This window comes from Rhipicephalus microplus, chromosome 9 (assembly GCF_043290135.1).
Source record: "Rhipicephalus microplus isolate Deutch F79 chromosome 9, USDA_Rmic, whole genome shotgun sequence".
NCBI classification, from domain to species: Eukaryota; Metazoa; Arthropoda; class Arachnida; order Ixodida; family Ixodidae; genus Rhipicephalus; species Rhipicephalus microplus.
In genome coordinates this window covers 7,806,555-7,830,536 of record NC_134708.1, presented here as the reverse complement: position 1 = coordinate 7,830,536, position 23,982 = coordinate 7,806,555, and the positions used below count along the sequence as shown (strand labels likewise).

Genomic DNA, 23,982 nt, shown 5'->3' with positions numbered 1-23,982 from the left:
GTCACATACGAACGGCAGCAACAGTAACTTGTCTTTCCTCCTTTCTAAGTTGTCCTGCCTTTGACCAGAGCAAAATAGCCCATCTGGTCAAACCCTGGTTGACCTCCCCGCCTTTCTCTTATCCTCCTCCTTCGCTTTGTATGCACGCCGCCAGGTTCGGTTGTTGAAGCAATGGCCTGTCTGGCCAATGTCCATTTCTTGCAGGTTACTTATATGTTTATTCATTATACCCTCAGGGTCTACAAACGTTACAGAAGAGAGTGGTGAAGAATAAAAAAAACAATATTGCATGTACAAAGAGGCCATATAGTGTATCTGATTATGTAATAATAGTCATAATAGCCACCACCATAGCATGAATTTACAGTAGAAATATACAGATTAGAAAAAATAACACTGTAATAAGTTCTACATAAGCAATAATAGCTATTACAAAGCAATATACAACAGGTAACAGATGTGGGGGTGCCAACGCCCCCTGTTAAGTAGTTTGCGCCTCGTGGCGCACGTGTTTCGCACACAGGCCACATTCAGGGATCACAACTATCGCCGTGGCGTTGTGCTCGTAGGTGGCGTTGTGCTCGCGAGCGTTTACTACCACCATCATCATCATAGTTTGTGCGGTGGCGCCGGCAGAGACGCCTGGCGGCAAGCCTGGGTGGCAGCACACGAGAGATGAGCGAGCGGTTCTCATGGGTGTTCTGTGGGGGCCTTTGGTACGCGTAGCGGTTGGCGCGAGCGGCTGTCTTTCGAAGTGGCCCCGCGGAGTACAACACCGCAGGTCGTCTGCCGGGGGCCCTCATAGAGAGTCAAGCGTTGGCGAAGCTGCCTCGTGTCTGTTCTTGTGCTTGCCATGTTGTTGAGTGTTGTGTAACATTGTGTAAGGTTGCTCAGCGCGTTGATCACACTTAATGTATATAGTTCGGCTGACCATAACGTCGTTGCAAAAGCAGTTAAATGAATGTGTGTTGTTTCGGTTCGTTTCGACCGTGTCAACTGTGTCCGTTCACCCAAGAGCGTGGAGCTCTCCACAAGTGACACCAGAGACAGCGCAATGGTGCTCTTTATACCAGTATGTATACTAAGATGTTGATGACCCTGTGTCTGTAATGAATGTTTTCATATTTTGCACATTTTTTTTGTACTGCGACTGCGTGATGCTGGATTGTATCAAGCTGTGAAGCATAGTCTCCTAAGCTTTTTCTTCCAATGTCCTCTGCTCTTTGAAGTGGTAAATAAAATAAAATGAAAGATGAAATACAACAAGCTATTACAAAAAAAATGGTTTTTCACAGAATACTAGCTCAGAACAATAGCTAAATTTATATTGTTTTTATGCGAAGTTGATGCTCCGCTGTCTTCACAGTTATGCCAAGATTAGCTCCTAAGCCTTCCTAATCCAACGGCGCCCTGAGGATCAATAGCCGTGTGGAGGGCGCGGCGTTGTTGTGCTATAAATGCTTCCTGTACGGCGCCTTCGTTGGCGTTCTCGGGTCATTGATTGCGTTCGGCAAATGTCATAGGGTGCAGCAGTGACGTAATCAACTGGATTTGTTGCCATTAGAAGCAGCGGGGACATCTTGAATATCTTGGAGACAACGGAATTGTGCCCCTCTATAAATACAATAACGCGCTTGGTTGTGGATGCCTGCAAGTCACAGAATCGAATTTCGGCCACGGTGGCTGCGTTTTCGATGGAAACGAAAATACCCGAGGTCCGTGCGCTTAGATATAGGTGCACGTGAAAGAACCCCTGTTGGTCCAAAACTTCCAGGGCCCTCCACTACAACATCCCTCATAAATATTTTTATTTATTTATTTATTTTATTTGCAAATGCTGCAGGCCCTCCTCGGACCCATGCGGGAGTGAAACAAGATTACAATCAGACCACGCACAGTTATCCACTGAATAACTTGGCATAATTAAAATATTATACAAATAATAGGTACGCAACTGGAAAATAATATAAATAATTAGTTGATATGAATTCTTTATGTGGTGGTTTTGGGACATTAGACCACAACAAAGACTATCATTACGTAGTTTTTATCTCTTTTCTTTTCTTCACTTATATGCAAGTTGTCTATAAACAGCATTTCATTCGGCTTCTAGCGGTGTCTGCCAGAGTGCCACTCAAATTTAGAGCATAACGAGCACCCGCGAAGAGCGTTGAAAGAACTTATGAATGCTGAAGCGGCGCATTCCTGAAGTCATCAGGCTATCCTATTATCCAAAGGACAAGCACTCGGCGACAGCATTTTTTTTTTCATAGTTTTCCTAATCATGCAGTTATTTGTGCAAAGCATTAGTCTTCTTTCCACGAGAAAGAAAAACAAACAAACAAAAGGAATGACATCGAATTGGAGCATTTGAGCGAGGCGTATACATTTTTTGGCGAAGCTCAGAATACGCACGAAAACACTTACTTTCGTGAAATCCCCAAGGCACCAAAGAAAGCAGATTTTCGACAAGAAGCCAGGTTTTCTCCCTTTTCTTTTTCATGTAGGTTTGTGAAAAGGCATAACAGTATAAAGAAATGGTGTTTCAAAGCATGACTTTTGCTTTCGGCTGGCACCTTTTAACAACTCTAATTCCCAACAACAACAAAAAAATGGAAAGAAAAGTCGAGAATATGAGGTTGGGTAACAAGATCAAACGCATCGATACAACAACGACCACTGCACCGACCACGCGGAAGCTATTCGTTTCTTGCCGGGCAGTCAGAGTTATTTCTTTCCCCCCCTTAGCCAGAGCAGTTCTCTCTTTCCAGTGTCCTCCCTAAATGACGTCATAGCAAAGTCGTCTCTTCTGGGTCAACCATCGAACCGTGCGCACGCATGCGTTAGACGCGCCGCAGAGAGGGAGAGCTGGAAACACAATAAAAAAAAAAAATCCTACGTTGGGCGCCAGAAAAAGAAAAAGAAACAGAATTCAGCGACGCTGCTACTTCATCACACCCCTTCCTCTTCGCTTCTTCCTCGAAAAGGTCTACACGCTCCTCCTCAAGCTTCCAACGCGATCCTCCAGATGGCGAAGCGATAGCGCATGCGCAATCCTGCGTGCGCGGCAGCGGTAGCGCCGCCGGGCGGTCGACGAGGTCGAGCCGGCTGGCGACGTCGTCGGCTGCAGCAGCAGCGGCTGGCTCGCTCCCAGGTGCGCGGTTGCGGAGTTTTTCCTCTCTGCCGAGTTGGTGCGCGTGTGGTGTGGCCGGGCGTTAAGCGGCGTGCGCGTGGTGTCGTTCGCGGCGTCGCCAGCGCACACAGATCTGGGGCGCCCCGTGGCTTCAGCGTCCAGTGGCCAGCGGGCTGCCGTGCGGCGCGGTGATGCTGCGGACAGCAGCGACGGCGGCAGTCCGGCCATGACTCCGGAGCCCGCCTCCATGGCGCAGGATCAGCAGGAACCGGCGGCGCCGCCGCGCGCAGCGAGCCGGACCAGCGGCAACCTCAAACGGTGCGTCGCCGCGTCGGCACTTATACCCTCCAGCTATAGTGGCGAACACACATGCAGTAACTGTGCGCAACAACAATCGACAAAGTATTTCACACTGGGAAGTGCGTCCGCTGATCTGTGACCTAGGTAATTGTCAGTGCAGTCTAGTCCAAAAAAATATGCTTAGACACTCGACAGACGCTTCTTCTCACTAAAGTACCAGATGAGTTTACGCTCACTAACCGCAACAACAATCAACGAAGACTTTCACAATGAGTGGCCCGTCTACTGGCCTACCATGGTTGGATAATAATTACTTGCAGGTCTCGTCTACCCCAAGAGATCTTGTGTGGACTTGCTCGTTTGCACTCCGAAGAAACTAAACCCAATTCTCGTAAACGTACTCAAGTGCTCTAAACCAGAGCGGACAAAGTGAACGAAACATCTCTTTCACCATCGATTGAAAAGGATAAATGTTCATTCCATAAACTTTACTTTGTAAACAGTCAGGTGCTAATGGAGGACGTACTGTCGGTACACCTCGAGAACCCGGCGCAAACCTCTGTGTAAGAGAGAAAAAAAGTGAGTGCGTCGCCTTATTTATTACATGCGACGAGCACAACACGCGCATGTCGGTAGGGCAGAGAAGGCCAGCTGGCCCATCATTCAGGAACAGGGGCTGTCTCTCTCTCTCTCCAGAGAGAGAGAGAGAGAGAGAGCAACTGTCGACGGCAGCTTTCACGCAGGCAAAAGTACTCGCGTACGTTGTTGAATACGGGCGGGAAAGCGCGTCAGTTTGCTTGTTATTTGGATACCTCCGAACATTCGCGTCAGTGCGACTTGCGCGTCGCATTGTGTAGCACAATTTATGGCATCAGTCATCCTGCGTTCAGAAGCGTAAAATTTGTGGATGCGCAGTAAAGCTCAAGAGACCTTGAACACGAGTGCTCGCTGGTTTTCGAGCTACGGGCAATGCTCTCTAATGCATCGTGCTCGTTGCATTGATAATAGTTTATCGTAAGAGGCTTTTACAGAGTGAACGGTGAACGAATGGTCCGAAGTCCATTTTTCGAGCCATCTCACCGACTGCTTTTGGCTACCGCGTCCTACAAACAAGCCGAATATAATATTTTTTCATTTGGGTGTCGACAGTAGAAGCGTTTGTCATGCTTTCGTGATCACCTCTTTGTTTCTCTTTGTTTATACTGTAGAGCCATAACACTCCCTAAAGAGCAGGGTGTTGTGTGCTGTTGTATATAATGAGCTGTGATGAGCACCACATTTATACCCCAAAAAACGAACTTGAATTGAGCATCTTGTTTCTGTGGTCTGTCGTTGGCATTTTGCGGCGTATCTGCAGGGCTTTAACTCCGCCAAGGTCGTTCACTAAGCACACGCTTCCGTCAGTTTCGTACTTCCTACGGAACACGAGTAACCACGGTCGCCCAGGCAACTGCGTGCCTGAGGAAAAGAAGGTTTAAAAAACAGGATAGCCGTGTTGGCTAGTTGGTCTACCATTCTGACACAAAAACTTTGAGCGCGTTTAAACGACGTGGGGTGATGCGTGTTTCCCTTCTTCGCCCTGCGTCGTCTATTTGTGCTCGAAGTTAAATGTGCGAAGGTTTGCGTGTTTGTAACGCGCCTTCCAACCACCGGTTCGGCTTCGCTGCAAAGCCGGAGAGGTCCTGCGTCATCAGCAGCCACAGGCGCCTTATCGGCGTACAGGGGTCACAACATCTGCCCCGTTCCAACCTCTCCGACACGTAGTGAGGCACCAAAGCACACACGCACAAAAAAAGGGGGGAGCCGGTGCGTTCTCCTCTCCTGATCCGCGGTTGCAGCCGCACTCTCGTGCTCCGCATCCTCCCGCGATGGAGGAAATGACGCCGCTGCTCGCAGGAGGGCTTCCCCGCACGACCCGCGAGACAACATGGCGACGCCGGTCGATCGATACCGCGCCAGAGCTTGCTCCCGTACATCGCTGTCTGAACTGCGCAGATGCCGATGTGCTCGGGCACGTTATCTTCGAGAAGGTGTCATGACGGCTTCATTGATTAAGGTGTCTGTTTCCTTTTTTTTATTACCGTGAAACATAAGCCTGCTATCGCCCCACACGTTCTTATCTTAATCACTGAATCAAGTGTATACCGAGTGTGGCATGAAAGCTTCATCAACACACATGTCTGTGCTTTGGGAAACTTTATTTGTTTTATTGATAGACGCGTTCGGAAGAGCGAGAAAAACTTTATTTGCGCATACCGCGGGGCACTGCAAATGGTTGGGCTCCTATTCCAGTTCTCCGCTGGCCCTTGCCATCATCTCTGTCCGTCGAACCATTCGCAAACATTTTTTTTTGAACTGTCCTACAGTGTCGTCCTTTACATATGCCGAAACTAAGCATAGGCCGAAATTAAACGTTCTGTGTCGCCATTTTTTTTCACACTATTTATTCGGTTTTGAATGTGCACACTGGTGTGTTCCCCGATGCTATTGATCTTATGAAAATCGGGAACGCCTTCGAATCGTTTTAAACCGCTTCCCTACGAACGGTGTGTCCAGTTTCAGTTCCCTACAAAATGTAGGAAATGGTGTTTCAGCTCCGCTAACGTCGTAGCTTATTTGTCGGGCTAATTGTTGCCACCTTCATTTCTAGGGGCAAGTGATTTACCCGTTGTGTGACACGTGCCCATTTTCTCTCGCCTACTCTGCATAGAAGTGCTTAGGCATTCACAGATACGAGACGCGGAGGAGACACAGCGGCGCTTATCTGCTGCATACCGGTGTCGTCAGCGCCCGTTTCCCATGATTACGTCTCAAGTGAAACACTGAACGACTAAAATTTCCGCTGTGCGCAGCAGTGTCGATTGTGAGAGTTCGGACAAAGGCAGATAAGGACGACGGAAGGAATGAGCTGTATCTCTAGGCATGCTCGACTTCTTCATTTGCACACATTTTTGTGGAATCAGTTTTTCGAGTGTTTTTTTATCCAGATCTCGACGCAGTAAGGGTAATATATGATTCTTAGGATGGAAACTCTGGGTGGAGGGCTCCGGATATTTCGCCCACCTCGGTTTCTTCAACGTGCACCTAAACCAAAGTGCACGCGCCTTTAGATTTTTCCTGCATCGAAGTGCGGCCGCCACGGACGGGATATGATCCCGTTACCTTTGGGTCAGCATGTGAAGCACCTTAACATATGTACATCACCGCGGCTGCAGGTAACGTAATTAAATACTGTATAAACTATACATTGACCTAGCCAGGAAAAACCCAACCTCCTCAAACTCAAAAAGAATTTGCCATGCCACTAATAGAGTAAATGTTACATTTGCTCTTTCGTTTTATGTTTCTGTGTAACCTTCTATTTTCATAATTTGTTTTATGTCATTATGGGTACTTTTCTTGTTGATGTAATACTGATATGATGCCGCAAGTTCAGCTTCAGCCTCTCCACAACATGGTTCTCTGTTATACAGAGTAAAAAAAAAAATCGTACGCTACTATAGCCTATGCCGTTGCTCTCGACGGAAAAATCAAGTTACCTTGAGCAGGGAATCCTCAAGACTGCCCCTTGCATTGAAGGGCCGCCACTCATCAACCCGAAATGCACGAGCTCGGAGGGCTTCCATGTATAACATACACTGCGAAGCCCAACGCACGCAGAGGAACACATGTTTTGCTGAAACCCTGCGGCAACCAGTGTGTGTTATTCAAAAGGCGGTGACTTTTCAAGTGCTTCCGTCAATGAGCAACAAAAACGACTACTAAAATCCCATCTTTAGCTTAGCATAACGATCATTCATAAATACTGCAGTATAGAGGGCGCTTAGCTTTCCGTTACGCGGACTTTGAATAATCGGAACACTGTTATGTTCAGTTTTTTTTTATTTTTATCATCAATACAAAGTGCATAGCGGTAAGTAGACATAAGGTCCTGACGACGCCCACTGATCATAACGTTTTACAAACGACAGTACAATATTGATAACAAACTATAGGAGCCTTACACAAAACAGCACAATATTGCAAAAACGTTATGCAAAATTAGCAATGTATACAAAAGAAAAATAAGTACTCTGTGTTTAACATATTCCAGCGGCAGTGGTATTGTTATGCTCATCCGACATTTCTGTACCTGTATGAGCTAATGAGTCGTCGAGTTTATTTATTTATTTATTTATTTATTTTATTGACTTGATTACTTACAGGCCTCTGATACACCACGTAAGAGGGATGGAAAGCAAAAAAAAAAAGAAAGAAATAGAGAATTGTTTGAAAACAGGCAAGAAAGCAAGAAAGTGGAAGATAAATATTATTATAGCAACCTAATGTCAATGCACAGCTGTGCAATAAATTCCCTAAATCTGTGTACGGAAGTTGACCTTCACGAGTATAGCGAACCGCTGTGTGACAGAAGCGAATTTGTTTTTGCGGTCTCGAAAATGCAATTAGCTCTTGTGGCGTTCTTTGATGTTTCACATAAAAGTAGACACGAGTGCCGGAGGAAAGACGACGCGACACTCCCAAGTTTCCCGAGTATTCTACAGTTCGTGCAGATATGTAGGCTCACAAAGAAATTAGGCGCGAACCGAGAATTGCAAAGCTGAATAGCTGTCGCAAGCAATAACGCAAAAACACTCTTCCTACGTTGATAATTACGTGGTTGCAAAAAAAAATCTTTGGGGCCTACATTAAGTGCGCACGCACAAATAACGCCTTCGTTTAGCGTGCTAGGAAAAAAAAATAGAAACTAAACGATTTTTTTTTTGTTGGCACTATAGGGAAGGAACAAATAAGTTGAACGACGGGGGAGGGGGGTAAGCTAGATCATAGACCGGCTGATTACCCTGTGTTGGAGAACAAGGTAAGGACCGTAAAAAATAATGGAAAGATCAGCGCTCCTTGTGTTCACTCTCTTTTTCCGTATGAACCTGTATTCGGCGCTGTGTTTTTATTCCGTAATGTCATACGTACATCCTCGCCCAAGCTTCCGTGCTCGTAAAATAAGATATGTTCGAATAAGAAAAGGGAAGGGGGACAGTAAAAGCAGGAAAAAATAAATGAAATGAGAGTACGAACGAAAGTCCGTCGCTAAGATCAGTCAGCACTGACTCGTTCGTATTACAATAGCCAGTGGGCAGATGAAAAATTCTTGAACATCAGCAAACGCTTCCGCAAGTGATCTTGCGCACACACACACATGTGTGTTTGTGTTTTGTTGAAATAAAAATTCAATACGGGCTTCTTCCTTCCACTTCGTTGTCAAGATAAAAATTAAGTAAATAAACGTAATTGCAGTCTCGTATTTGGCGTGTTCAATAGTTTTCGCTTTACTAGAGCACACATGCAAAGACACTCACTCTTGGACGGAAAACAAATCTTGGCTGCGCCCATGACGATTTACTGATCTAGACATGTACAACAAGAACCAAGGTTTTAGAATTGAAGCAACACCGGCGACGCGTTTCACATTTGGCTAGCCGAAACTGAAACTAGGCCGCAGAGTCGCATTGTGCGTGTATGGAAGGACAGTATAGCTTGACAGTCGGGAAACGTCGCAGTGGACAAACAAGTTCACTGCCGCGCATATATTCCGGCCCGCCTGGCCTTTTACCGCGTATGCGCGGAAGAGTGGGTTTCAAAGGAACCGGAAGTGGGGCAATCCGGAAGGGTACGGCGTCGGAATCAGTGCGGTACGCTATGAATACATGCCGCTGCCTGGTTGTTCCCGCTGTTTCACATGGCAGCGAAAGGCCTGCGGGTCGTGTAGTTGGTGATCTGAATGTATTGTCTGAAAAAAAAAAGGAAAAAGAAAAACTCACGAAAAGATGTTTTCGGCTTACTTTAAAGCGCCACATGTAGCTAAACCAACTGAATATATGTTTGCGTAAAAATAAGAAACATATAAAAAAAAGCGATGCATAAAAACGCCACGAGATAGCGATTTTTGAACAGGTGAGAAATGACCACCTGTGTGTGTGTGGGGAGGGGGGGTTCCTGTGTGCGTGCGTGCGTGTGTGTTCAGAAAGTGTCACCGTGTTGTGCAACACTCGGTATTACTTTTCGCTGTGTTGTGAAAAAAAAAAACAAGTCTGGCTGATAGATTATTTATACATGAAGCAAACAAAAACAGTTCGAGCGTGTTACACCTACACTAATCTTAATGTTTGACTCGACACAACACACACCAGAACCCAAATAAAGTGTTCTCATTAACGTTCAACTTGTGGTGGTGGTGGTGGTGGTGGTGGTGGTGGTGGTGGGTAGTATGAACAGGCGAGTTTAGACTGGCGATACAGACTCAAAATACTGCTTCGCTTGATTATTCTTTACAATGTCGCTGCGACACGTTCGCACAACAACTCGGTGTATCTTGGGAGTCAACGTGGATGTTAAACTTTCCCAGTAATAACCGGCGCTTCTGGAAAACTGATGAAGCTTTCGACAATCGTTCACGCAGCAGCTCAGATACAGTCGTTGCACATCACCGTGCAAGTTTTTCTCTTTCTCTCTCTCTGCCCCGCCACGGTGGTATAGTGGCTAAGGTACTCGGCTGCTGACCCGCAGGTCGCGGGATCGTATCCAGGCTGCGGCGGCTGCATTTCCGATGGAGGCGGAAATGTAGGCCCGTGTACTCAGATTTGGGTGCACGTTAAAGAACCCCAGGTGGTCGAAATTTTCGGAGCCCTCCACTACGGCGTCTCTCATAATCATATCGTGGTTTCGGGACGTTAAACCCCTGAAATCATCAGTCAATCTCTCTCTCTCTCTCTCTCGTTCACTTGCGGTTGTTACTTACAAAGTTCTAATGCTTTGATTGTTATCGGCTGAATGTAATTACTTCAACTAAAAGAGCCACCTGGCAGATAATGATTTGTTTCCTCTTTCCATTATTCCTTGTTTCTTTCGCTTCCGTCGATGCTAAGTGTACCGCCAATCGAACGAGCCGTTTTCTTAAACAGGGCTGATGGTACTGCGTTTCCATAACAGTGTCACTGGTTCATTTTTGGCACGCACGGGAAGTCAAATCGATCAGCGCGAATACGCGATCCACTTCAACACAGACGGCTGAAGCCGAAAGCTCGCCATGGGAGAGTACATCGCGTCAGTGCAGGTTTCCTTCATGGGCCAATATGAAAGGGGCGTGGCCAGAAAGAAAGAGGTAACGGCGCCCCGGCTGTTCTTGCGTGACCTGCGACAATACAGCCTTCTTTGTTTCTTTTTTCTCCTACGCAGTTCTGGAAGTACACTTCTGGCACTCAGTGAACATTGATCGTATACTATTTCCAAATCTACTCGGAGGAGATCATACCGAGAATGCGAGAGAAAGGAATCAACAATTAAGTTAAAACACTGATCCCGGATGCGAGTTTATCGTGAATGAAGAATCGTACGGAAATCGCGTAATCGTGTGGTTTCAGTAAAAAAACAACCTTGATAAAGTGCGCCTTGAATACCGTGTGTTGATAATATATGAAGACTTATTAACATGGCAACCCGGCGTGCTATACATTACAATATTGGTTGCTGTTGGGCGAGTTGACGGCGCCGCACCATCAAGTGTACCGCAACGCAGGAGACATAACTAGAAGCCCTGTGTATTGTATGCGATACATTATATGGCATGACGTACGTGATATCATGTTGCATGCATCTTAGTCCCCTGTATGTGCTAGAAAAAGCGTGTTTAATTACTGCAAAAATGAGAAGAGATATGCTTCGTTCACGTGTACGACGGTGCTGGTTTTGTCTGATGACTTAAATATGAAGCCTACACAAAAAATAAGTGTTTGCAGGTTCGCAACATTCCAGTTGCTGCCAAGAACGGCAGTGAAAGGAAATGATAGCATTGTGCTGTATTGCCATCTAAGAAAGGAGGAAGGAAAAAATGAAGGAAGGAAAGTAGGGAGGAGGAGAGACCCATACTGCGAAACTAGGGCCCTGTATACTAAAATAACTAAGGACCTATACAACTGCGCTGGATTGAAGATGCAAAAGAAAATATATATTGAAGTCCGAAGGCGGTTGATAAGAGGCGTTTACAGTTCCGGCAGCACTTTCTTGCCAAGGCGGGAATGCAACAAAAACCGCTGATAAGGGCGACGCTGTATAAGCTGGCGGAATCTGGGTCAGCGCGTGTGGCCTCTCGTATTCTGTCTCCAAGATGTCTTGCAGATAGCAGGACGGTTCTAGCATGCCAGATGATAACAACCACTCTATAAACAATCTGTCCAACGCCTTTTGTTGTGTACGTGCATTTGTTTCTTTTTTTTTCAACTTAAGGTTTATTTTGGTTATTATTCTAACCATCATCATGTCTGAAAGAGTCATAGCAACAAGTTCTTCTCGCTTTAAATCAAGCAGCTTTTGCCATTTACTATTATGTCCGATAGGCTGTAACTAATCATAATGAGTTCATCATCATCATCAGCCTGACTACGTCAACTGCAGGGCAAAGGCCTCTCCCATGTTCCGCCAGTTAGCCCGGTCCTGTGCTTGCTGCTGCCAATTTATACCCGCAAACTTCTTAATCTCATCTGCCCACCTAACCTTCTGTCTCCCCTTAACCCGCTTCCCTTCTCTGGGAATCCAGTTAGTTACCCTTAATGACCAGCGGTTATCCTGTCTACGCGCTACATGCCCGGCCCATGCCCATTTCCTCTTCTTTATTTCAACTATGATATCCTTAACCCCCGTTTGTTCCCTGATCCACTCTGCTCTCTTCTTGTCTCTTAAGGTTACACCTACCATTTTTATTTTCATCGCTCGCTGCGTCGTCCTCAATTTAAGCTGAACCATCTCTGTAAGTCTCCAGGTTTCTGCTCCGTAGCTAAGTACCGGCAAGATACAGCTGTTATACACCTTCCTCTTGGGGGATAGTGGTAATCTACCTGTCACGACTTGAGAGAGACGCTGTATAAGTTGCCTCCCACATAATTTTACCTCCCACATAAAGTTACCTCCCACATAATGAATTGTTGGAGTTAAATGAGCGAGTGCGTGTGTGTGTTTGCGCACGCGCGAGATCGTGCGCCCGGGCTGTCAGTTGTCGCGTAAACCTTTTGTTCAGTTCGGCTGCGCACGGCATAGACGCCGCGGATGCAAGTAACACAGTGTCTGCAACGACACAGCCGGTGCGGATAGCGACATTTCTCTGGGAAGCCAGTTGGCACTTCGGTCAGCGCGAGCGTCAGCTGTTTGGCGGGGCGCCCGTGCATCTTCGGCGTATTGAGAAAAAAAAAAGAAAAAAAAGAGAGAGAAAGATCAACGTCAGCTGATGTGCGTATCGCGCAGCTCTCACGCGTCTCCCATACGTGCGCCGCCGAACTTAGCCGCTACCGGGGACTGCAGCTGTGGCAATCGCTCCTATATAGATAGAGATGGTGCGCAATCATTACTGCGAGAACACGATTCTTTATATAAGCTAGAATACGCTGATGTATACAGTAATACACAAACTGCGTACTGAATGAACGGCGACATTTCGCTTACTTTCGATTATCTGTGATAGCCTTTTTCATGCGTCATGTAGAGAGAAAGAGAGAGAGAGATAGAGAGAGAGAGAGAATGACTATCTTCATTTGAGAAGAGAGCTCAGGAGAAAAACTGTTATTGCAGGTTTAGAATATAAAAAAACAGCGTTGACGTATATTAGCTAGTATTCATGCCCAAAAGACCGGGAGTGCAAACGCGGACGCAAGAAAGAAGTCATTACAACACGAACGATGTGTCTAACTTGGAATTTGTAACTCTTGTGTCTGCGTGCCCTGTCTTGAGCTACATGGCCGCGTGCTGGGCTCTCGCGACCAGACTTGGGTGATCGTCGAGGTCGGAGGTGGTCATGTAGAACCCAATTCTTGCGGAGAGACTTTGCATAAGCTCACGTCGTAGCGAGATGGGTAGTGGCACGAGTCAAGTACGATACTGTGTCTTTTTTCCCACCTAAAATAGTGTCCCCTTCGCGTTCTCACTTCACGTGCAGTACAAGCTCTTCTCCTACTCCTGCTCCCGTCGACGCCAATGACGCGCGAGAAGCCGGAGTAGCGCGAACGTTAATTATCACCGAGTCCAAGGAAGAGACAGGGAGCTGCAACGAAGCGGTGCTGTGAAAACAACTGGCGTTATAGCTCACGCCGAGAGAGCGGCGCGCGTTCTGAATTCGGAGGGACCGCGCCTTCCCCGCAGGACGGAGTGACGTTTCCGGCCTTGCCGTCGCCAGCGAAAAGCGACGTCGGCGTTTTACAGCAGCGGCGCAAGCTGCACGACGTTCGTGTCAGCTGTTTGGGGCGGCGTCCGGTCGCGCCAACAAACAGAGATGGACGTCGGCCAGCCGGGTCGCTGCTCGTGTCGCGTTCAGCTACGTATGTCAGTGAACCCGGCAGGCAAGTTTGTCGCGCGTGCGGCAGCTGCTAAAATTGGCCTTCTTGGCCTCCGGGAATGCGGCTCTGTCGGAGCCTGACCGCGACGAGGGAAAGTGGCCCACGGGCTCACGCCGTTGGTGCCCCCGGCGGAGGAGGGACGGCGTGTGCCGCCGCTCGGCAAATTGGAGCGGCGCCCGGGGGATTCGTCGCGGCTGCGCAGCGCCAGAGACGCCCGCCGCCGACGGATCTGGACAGTGAGTCAGGCCGGAATCGCTCCCGCGATCATTCCTCATTTTTTTTCGAGGCCAAGCTCATCCACCTTATGGTCTAGGGCAGTCGGTCCATCCCTCTGGAGTAGCGAGCACAGCATATCCACCGACAGACAGACGGACGGACGGACGGACGGACGGACGGACGGACGGACGGACGCTTCGCCCCACCGATCATCATTCACTCCGTGGATATGCTGTCATTTTTTTTTTTTTTTAGTGGAAGGAATGCTTCTGCTCCCCTGAAGAAATGAGAGAGGGAAAAACGAAAGGGAAACCTAGGAGAGGTTAACCACTCACGTGCTCGTTTAGCTATCCTACCCGTATGAGGGTACTACTACTACTACTACTACTACTACTACTACTACTACTACTACTACTACTACCACCACTACTACTACTATTACTACTACTACTACTACTACTACTACTACTACTACTACTAATAATAATAATAATAATAATAATAATATCCAGTGTTTTACGCCTCAAAACCATGATTATGAGAGACGCCGTATTGGAGGGCTCCGGAAATTTTTGTCACGTGCGTTAACGTGTATACGTAAATCTAAGTGCACAACCCTCGAGCATTTCGCCTGCATCGATATGCGACCAGAATCAAACCCGCAACATACGGGTCAGCAACCGAGCAGCGAACGATCGCACGTAGACAAGAAAGAAACGAGAAGAGCAGGGAGGTTAACTAAGCCCGTGCTCGGTTGACTACCCTACACGTGAGGTGGGAAGGCAAAACAAAATAATGCGTAAGAGTATAGGAAAGACAACAAATGGGCAGTTTTGTAGAGACGCACAACGCGGGCAGTCGTTAGTAGTTTGAAAACGTTCGTGAGGGTGGACTTACTTCAGGAAAAAGCGTAATAAGTTCTTTTTCCACGTATCAAAGCGTAGGCCAACGTCGTTATTGCAAACAAGGGCTAAGTCTGCTATGGGATTCCAACTTTGTGAAACATACATACATACATACATACATACATACATACATACATACATACATACATACATACATACATACATACATACATACATACATACATACATACATACATACATACATACATACATACAGAAATTCATCGGATTCCAATGTTTTACTGACAGGATCCCGAACAGGGGTCGTGTATTTGTGGCTTTTACTTTATTGTCCCTGTAATCTTCGACTTGTATGAATACAAAATAAAATGACAACGCACGAACCCATCTATCGATGCTCTTCGTAGAGTTATTAAAACTTCACATGTGACACATATACGCCTCGTATCCAATCTCGCATGCACACAAATCAATTATGTGTGTTCTCATGTTACCATAGTGGGATAATCGGGGTGAGCAGTGGAAGTGCCTCAGACGGGCTTTTTTTTCAAAGGCGCCGTGTCACCCTTGGCGTGTTAGTTTTAAGGGGGTTAATGGTGACGTCATCTCCTGGTGGTGGCGCGTGTCCCTTTTGATAATCGCCGTCTGAAAAGCGATATATATATATATATATATATATATAAAGCAGAGGAGTGCATTCCTCGCTTCACTTACACTTCAAGTCAGGTGGTCGTGATTCAAAAATGTTCTCCGAGAGTGGGGAAAAAACTAAAAAAAAACACAATGTTGGAGCAATGTGTTGCAGAAGTGGTGGCCGCTTCAGACACGAAGAAACGAGGGAACTTACAGCTCCTGAGCCGGCAGACAGTCGCCGCGTCCAGCTACCTCAAAGGGTTGCCGATGATAGCGGCGTATACGCTTGTTTCCGATCACTATATGAATGGGACGCACAACAAGAAAGCAGTTACAAACAAGTGGAGTGGGGAGGGGGGGGGGGGGAGCACGTAACTGCTGTTTGTAGCTGCTTTCTTGTTGTGCGTCCCATTCATATATAGGTGTCAAACGATGAATCAAACAATGAAGTAATTATGATGATTTCTTGTTCTGACGCCCGATGGCAATGTACGCCTTTACCACGCATTATTACAGCAATATTTCATGTTGTATTGTGAAGCATGTATAGAGAACACGTGTGTTTACACAGCATGAAAGTTACTTTCACTGCAGTTTCAAGCAGGGGAACTTATTTTCTCTGTATTCGCAAGCAGAGGCGTGATTGTGTGGTAGAACACCAAGAAAGTTTAAAAAAAAAATTAACCCTCCTTAGCTAAGGAGGTTTTGAAAAAATTCTTTTGAACTTTTTTGGTTTAATTTGTTTTAAACCTTCTTTGTTTTAGCAAGGTTTAGCGAGGGATGGGCTGCAGTGCCATGAACTAGCGGCGGTGAAAGGTAGAACTAGACATGTACGAAGCTCAGGCCGTGAGAGAGTGCGCGTGTGCCGCTCTTTTATAGCCCAGCTGCGGCCACGCAAACGAGCCGGGTTCGATCCTCACTAAGACCCACAATCTTTCGTGATTAAATGTATTCGTTTTCACCTTTCTCGATTTTTCGTTCACGCAAAGATGCTCGATTTCTCAGTCACGCAAAGATGATACCTTTTCGCTCACAACAGCCGATGCCGGAATTTCTGCGAAACGAGCTCTTTAACCCTATCGCGTTAATAACTCGAAAGCGCAAACACTCAGGCATATCGGTAATTAATGTTCACATTTGTAGCCCACTAAACGAATGAGGGCGGAACAAGGAAGGTGTCCCTGTCGTTACTTTCCTTCCTTGTACGATTACTGCGCTATTAAAGGAAAACATCCTCAGAGAACTGCATTAAAGGACCGCATCATTTCTTCCGTGCTTCTTCCGCACGACAAACAGAAACCGGCCCTGCATGTTGAAACAGCCTCTCGGACCACGTGTTCCTCCTCGTGTCTCGCAAGAAGGAGGTCGGAGTGGCTGCAACCGCTAATTACGCTACACCCGACCACCGCCGTTGCCTTTGCCTTGTGGCCAGTGAGGAGCACAGCCGGGCTGTGACGGATCGACGGCGGCGATCTCGTTTGATGTCGGCCGCCAGACACGCTCTCTGTCTCGGCCGACACCGAACCCTTTGTGGAGTGGCTCTCTCCACGGATAGACTCGATCCGCTCCGCCGCCCGCGGGGGAACCATCCATTGGCACCTCATAGATTTTCCCATTAAGTCGTGCACAGCTTTTCTAGGCTAGAGTTCGTTCACTCTATACGCTGCAGCATAGCACGTTCACTATCGATACAACGTATCACTGTGGGTGAGGGCAAACCGAGTTTTGCAGTTCGCCTCTCATTTCCGCCTCTCGCGGTGGTCTATAGTGGTCATGATCCTCGACTTCCGACGCGAAGGTCGCCGAATCGAGCCTCTCTCGGACCTGGCGGTCGCAATTTAGATGGATGTGAAGTGCTAGAGGCCCGTGTGCATTGAATTAGGTGCACGTTAAAGAACCCCGAGCGGCCAGCTATATATACGGCGTCCTTGACAACCATATAATAGTTCAGAGACGTAAAACCCTAACAGTTTTTATTATACTAGCTGTATTTGCGTACTTACGTGCTTCGCGCTGCTCGTCTCCACCATTAACATAAACCAATTCGTCCGTGCACATCGCTATCATATCTAATAGGGTGCAAAAGCCAGGTGGCCAGGGCTAAGCTGACACAACGCGAAGGTACACACCGCGCTTAGTCAAATTTTGTGCCGTTGTTTTGTTCCGAATCAGCTCACTGCTAACCCAAACTCACTGAAAATAAACATTATCTGCAAAAAAAAAAAAGGTGATTCGGCGACAAGGAAATGTCGACAAGGAAATGAAAAAAAAAAGAAAAAAACTGAAAAGGTAAATCATTGCAGAGAATGTGCCACCCGTTTCTGATATTTTCGTTACCATGATCTGTTTTTTTTTTCTTCTTTTTATCCAAGATCGTGATTATTTTGGTTGTACCAGTATCAGAAAGTCGCTGTGAACCCCCTCTTTTTTTTTCATGTAATAATGTTGGGTACGGGGTTTGCATAATGAATGAATGAATGAATGAATGAATGAATGAATGAATGAATGAATGAATGAATGAATGAATGGACAGTGCTTCGCTATCTGTAAGTAATGTTAACGCCATAATCACTTCTCTTATGTTGGCCCTGCTTCTGTATAACCTTTACATATATCAAAAAGCAAACAAGCCGCAGCAACGAAAGGTTACAGCAATAGACACAAAGTAGCAACTATTAAATGAATCAAGTTTTACAGGGATTGTTTCTTTGTTTTACACGAGCGTAACTGAAACCTGAAAAGCAGCCTACAATGAAGGGAAGAAAGGTCTAGGGAATGTTAATTGTACTGCTTTAAGTTGATGGCAGTAACTGTGGTATACTAGGTGCGAAAAATAGCAAATTGGACGAAAAGACAACTTGCCGCCGATATGGAGCAAGCGAACATGCGACCTCCGGATGCACAATACAATACGCTACAGTACAATGAACTCAAAGCAGAGCAATTAGCGTTCCCCGTACCTTCCTTGCGTGGCTTCACGATATACTGGTCTTCATTAGAGTAGCAACCAAATTTTGTTACGGGCCGCTTCTCTAGCTGGTAAACTTCTCTCTCTCTCTCTCTCTCTCTCTCTCTCTCTCTCTCTCTCTCTCTCTCTCTCTCTCTCTCTCTCTCTCAAACAAACAAAGCTTGGCAATACAGAGAAGATGCATCGATTCGCCAAGGAGCTGTCACAAGTGCTGCACCCTGTCGCGAACTCAGAATGACCTCGATAAGCCGCTACGATTCTCTGCAAGACGCTGGAGCAAATGTCGGTCTGCAGACCAGCTCTCGAAAATCCTTTCGTGCACGACAAAGGCGGTTGGAGCTCGCACGTCGCTGTAATTGCTGTCCGCATATTGGCGTGGCGCGGTAATCGTCTGCGACGACGTGCGGCGCGATATAGTAATAACGAATCGGCGGAAGTCGCGATTGTGTGTCTGTCTGCAGAGGAAGTGAATGGCCGACCGATAAACCTCGCTACTGCACGCGGTCATCCGGGGCTGATTGATTGATATGTCGGGTTTAACGTCCCAAAACCACTATATGATTATGAGAGGGTCATCCGGGGCTGGCGTGTTTATTCCGATGACGTAGTATACAGCGTGCGAATGCGACGGGCAGGTATAACGAGGCCGGATGCCAATTGAGCTTGTCTGCGCAGCTGCTTACGAGAGGCAAGCTTGCGGGTCATTTGGACCGACTTGGCTGCTCTCGCGTTGCATACGCGGGGATTAATTACACACTTCCTGCGGGGCCTCTATAGCTACCGTGTATTTTCTCGCGCTGTTATATGTCGTAAGCATCCGATAATTATTTCATATTTCAAGCAATTCGGCCCTGCCGGTGTCAATTGACACGAGCAGGCATCTCCTTCCTGAAAAACGAAACCGAGAATGCTCATTCTTGGGGCAATATTTCTTTAATGATCCCCGCCGCGACCAATATCAAAATCGTGGCCTTTTCACGGAGCTGAAAACCAGAAAGAAAAAGAAGCTTGACCGAAGTCGTGGGTGACGCCAAGGCGAGTAAGCTGAAGCGGGTGATCGCCGTTCTCGGGACGAAGTAGTGAAGCCGTTTCGATGACTATCACCCTGCCAAATAATACGTTCACTCAGATTTTGTGTACTCTAGTTTGTATTGCAGTTATATAGAAGCCATTTTCTCATTTACCAATCGCTGAGCCCTGACGACTTAATTTGACGCGATGTTTGGTAATCCATAAACACTTGCACCAGTGGCTCATTTTTGTTTGTATATACTTTTCTGAGGTGATAAGTATTAGGACAACACGCACAAAGAATCCCCCCCCCCCCCGCCAAAAGAATTAAGGGCAAACAAGGTTAAGGATGCCATTAAGTAATGAAGAGCAACGGGAGGCCTTGCACAGCTTGAAACCACACGGCCAGGAGACCATCCTGGGTTTGGCAGAGAAGGTTGCAGAGGACTATAGCGAGTGTACCAACCTCTCATCTCTGTCTCGTTACCCCTTTCCTTTCAAAATGAAAAACAAATTTCTACCACCACCACCCCACCGGATGACTTTCGTCTGCGAGTAAGCTGCTCGGGGCTTTAAAAGCGAGCGCATATTAGTGCATTTTTCACAGAAGTGTGAGTTGGTGGCGGAGGGTGTTGTTTTCAAACATGAATGTTCTCTTGAGATGCCACCGTTTTACGTTCTTCATGCCTTCGTTTTATGAACAAGATGCATGCTACTACTGCGTAGCAGCGCTGTGCCACATTGAGTTGAAGCAGCATAGACAACGGGACGGAGGACATACAGGACACATACAGCCTGCAGGACACGCGGATACAGGACGCATACAGGTCCCATTTTCAGCGCTGGTCCTCCACAATGGTCATGAACCAACTAGCATACATCAGGTGCAACGCTGTGAACTCGCTTGCTGGATTTCGTGCCGACCGTTTGTGCCCCCGCGATCTCCGACGACCGCGCAGCTTTGGCCGACCGGCTCGCCCTACGCCATCTCCTGACGCCGACAAGAGCTCTCGCCGAGCGGTGCCCCGTCCTCGGACTCCTGCGACCGTGTTCATCTTTCCTATTTTCTCCTTACTTCCGTACGTGGCTGTCCCTGCGCCTCGCTCTCTCCTTCCGCTCCTTCTATCTCTATCTTTTTAATCCCTCGTTACCCCTATCCCTCGTGAGGTATACTGTTGAGGTGTCCTCCTCTTGAGGGACAGTTACGGGGCTCACTTATATATATTTTTTTCTCATTTAAGAATCACTTACTACTACTCTGCAGAAAGTTTGGCCAGATAAACACTTAACTCCGCGTGTTTCGAGGTCGCTCGCGTGACATCTGATTAGTGCCGGTCACGATGTACCGTGGTGCTCCCCTTCGGCGCGACTGGCGAACAGAAAAAAATCACGCCATATCCACGGAATGAATGATGATATCTGGGCGAAACTCTATAAAGGGGGAGATCATCGGTAAACCGCAACTCTCCCGTGAAAGTTAGCCCATTAAATCACCAGAAAGACGTAACACTGTGCGTTAATACACAAATAAACTTTTATTCTCTTCTTGTTTGCGAAGGTGCTTCATAGTCGGTGAGGAGGTGGATCGGCGATGGGGTGTAGTGGAAAGTTCGGAAGAACGAAGTAGTGGGCAGTTTGCAAAGGTGGTAACGAACCGGTCACAGAGAAAGAACAAACAACGGCTTTAGGAGCTTCGCCCCTAAAAAGCAGGTTGAGCACAAAACAACGCGGGTACCGAACGACCCCGTGGTGTCCTGTCCTGCACTGACACTGAAAGTCCAGGTGGCCGCCATGTGACGTCACGTAAAAAACTAAGCTATACAGCCACATAATAACAGACGTTCAACGGCGTTTTTGTTTGCAAGGCACATGATATCTTCAATCACTTCTCGCCGTAATAACGAAAGAAAAAATAAAACTATTAGGGTAAGGACATCAAATTACTTCTTGTTGCGAACGCATCGACTACAAGAAGTGGCGCTAGCTTCCGCAACGTTGCGCATGATGTGTGAAACAGAAGCCTTGTGCTCTGCCACGTGCACTGCTGTGCAGGGCAGCCATAGATCACCGCGAACGATCGTTCACTACAACAGCCACCCTATGCTATAAACCACGACAGCGCTGTCGCCACCAAGCCATGCACCTCTGCGCGCGACAGATCGCGGTCGCCCAGTCGCGTGTATCAAGAGCTTGGTTCTCCAACCTCCTCCATTTTTCACACAAGTCCTGCTTCTAAAGGTCTCCTGCTTATCGCTCGGCCGCGCGAAGGTCGCAAAGTGGCACTGCAGAGATTGCGAGGAAGACAGCCGGCAGGAGCAAAAACGGTCCCTGACCAGTTGGCGCTGCCTGCAGTAGCCGCTCTCGAAACCGTTGCGTCTTCCATCTCGTTCACTGTACGCGGACGAGAGAAGCCGGCAGGGAGGGGACGACCCCTGCGCACGCTTTGAGAAGCCCAGTGTAAGCCGCTTTCTACGACGGGAGACGTGAAAGGGGGGGGGGGGGTCGCGGTGAGTTCCCCCTCCCTTCCATAACGGATCGTACGCCAGCCGAATGAACCATTCAAAGCGAGCCGTCCTATGTGGGACGTTCGCGTGCCGTACCAGCTGCCAAAGTTGTGTTTGTGCGCCCATGGACCCTGTACATACGCGCGTGCCGTTTTATAGTGTCACGTGAAGAATGTCCGGCTACGATGCAGCAGTGTGTGTGTGTGCGTGTGTGTGTGTGTGTGTGTGTGTGTGTGTGTGTGTGTGTGTGTGTGTGTGTGTGTGTGTGTGTGTGTGTGTGTGTGTGTGTGTGTGTGTCGTGCTGCGCCCTGGGACCACCTCTGAATGGCGAGGGCACGCTCGTGCGCGCCTGCATACAGCCGGATCGTGCCCTGTGGGCCAAGCGGGGCGCGCACCTTTGTTGGGCTGGGGGCGCCCAAACAAAAACAAGAAAGGAGCCCAAAGAAAGCCGTGCTGCTCTGGGTGGCTGTCGTTTTCGCTGCGCGATCTGGGCGACCCCCCTTTGATGGCGGCTTCGGGTGGTCTCGTTAAATAGACGAGTAGCCCGCCCCGAGAGAAACGGAGAAGCGAGTCGTTTGTAGGAGCACCGCCGAGATGAATCTCGGCTGACGGGTGACCCCGTTATATTTGTAATATTCGCCACCTGTTGCCTTCGTTGCATGCGCATGCGCGCGAGAAAGTACTCGTAGCCTACTACGACGAGAAGAATACTTTATGAAAAAGAAACAAAAGAACAAACAAAAAGAATCACAGCAGGTTTGCGAGGAAACATCCGTTACATTGATTGATTGATATGTGGGGTTTAACGTCCCAAAACCACCATTTGATTATGAGAGACGCCGTAGTGGAGGGCTCCGGAAATTTAGACCACCTGGGGTTCTTTAACGTGCACCCAAATCTGAGCACACGGGCCTACAACATTTCCGCCTCCATCGGAAATGCAGCCGCCGCAGCCGGGATTTGAATAAACATCCGTTACAGCGTCGCTATCTTGATTGAGGTGACGGCAACTTCTGCTTCGATGCGCCTGCACATGCAACGGTTACTTTTCTGCCAGAACCAATGGGACGAGTGGATTGAAAACAAGACATCGCTTATAGGGTAGCAATCCGCGACCTGCGGTCGTCAGCACGGCGTCGAACCCCTTCCCTGAAAAAAACGTTTCGAAAGCCAGGGGAGTTCATCTTCAACATGCTAAAAAAATACCCTTCCCACTTCCCTTATCCCTTCCCATTTTAAAGCCGACATCGCCGTTATGACCTCAAATCAGGTTTGGCGGGAACAAAGAAAGTTTTCTTCCAGTTGGCGTTGTTTTACATTTTCACATTTAGCCACAATTTATCAATATCATCTAGAACGTTAGCCATCTTTGTGTTTGTGCGTTGTACACCAATGTCAATCCGCCGGACTTTTCCTCTGTGTCTGCAAACCACTCAACACCTCCCCCCCCCCCCCCCTTTCCTTCCGCTCAAGGTCCGACATCCTTCGTGTCTGCTTCACGCAGCTAGGCCCTCCACCTCGAAAGGCTGCCCGCCCCTCGTATGACGATTGCGTATCTTGGGCTTGCTTCAGCGCGTGGCACTTGTAATCAGACGAGCCGTTGAGTACCAAGGAAGAGGAAGGACAGAGAGGTTATCCAGCTCTTAAACGGGCTGGCTAACCTGTGTTGCCGAAGGGGGTAGGAGACGTAGAAGATGATAGCAAAGAGATAGTACAGAAAAAATCAAGTGGCAGCAACAGAAGGCAATATAAAGGAAAAGAGAATAGGACACTGCTTAAGGTGAGTCGCTCAGACTAGTTGCCCGAAAAAAATAACCATTGAGCACCAGAAATAAAGACCTGCCCGCTCGGACTACAATTAACGTACAGAGTCACGCAGCCTGTTTATATGGTCACAAGTGTTAGTACAGCACGTGCTCTTATACTGTAGCGAGGCGAGAGTCTTGCAGTACAGTTACACCCTTTTCTAGTTTTG

At 47.6% G+C, this 23,982-nt stretch overlaps 1 protein-coding gene across 1 annotated transcript in view; it reads left to right on the top strand.

Annotated features, from left to right (window-relative positions):
* The first annotated feature begins 3,106 nt into the window (after nt 1-3,106).
* LOC119164834 (uncharacterized) overlaps nt 3,107-23,982 on the top strand; it is a 155,105-nt gene continuing 134,229 nt past the window's right edge. Inside the window, exon 1 of the mRNA XM_037417036.2 lies at nt 3,107-3,451. Coding sequence (XP_037272933.2) covers nt 3,360-3,451 — 92 coding nt within the window. The 5' untranslated portion in view covers nt 3,107-3,359. The remainder of the gene's footprint in view (nt 3,452-23,982) is intronic.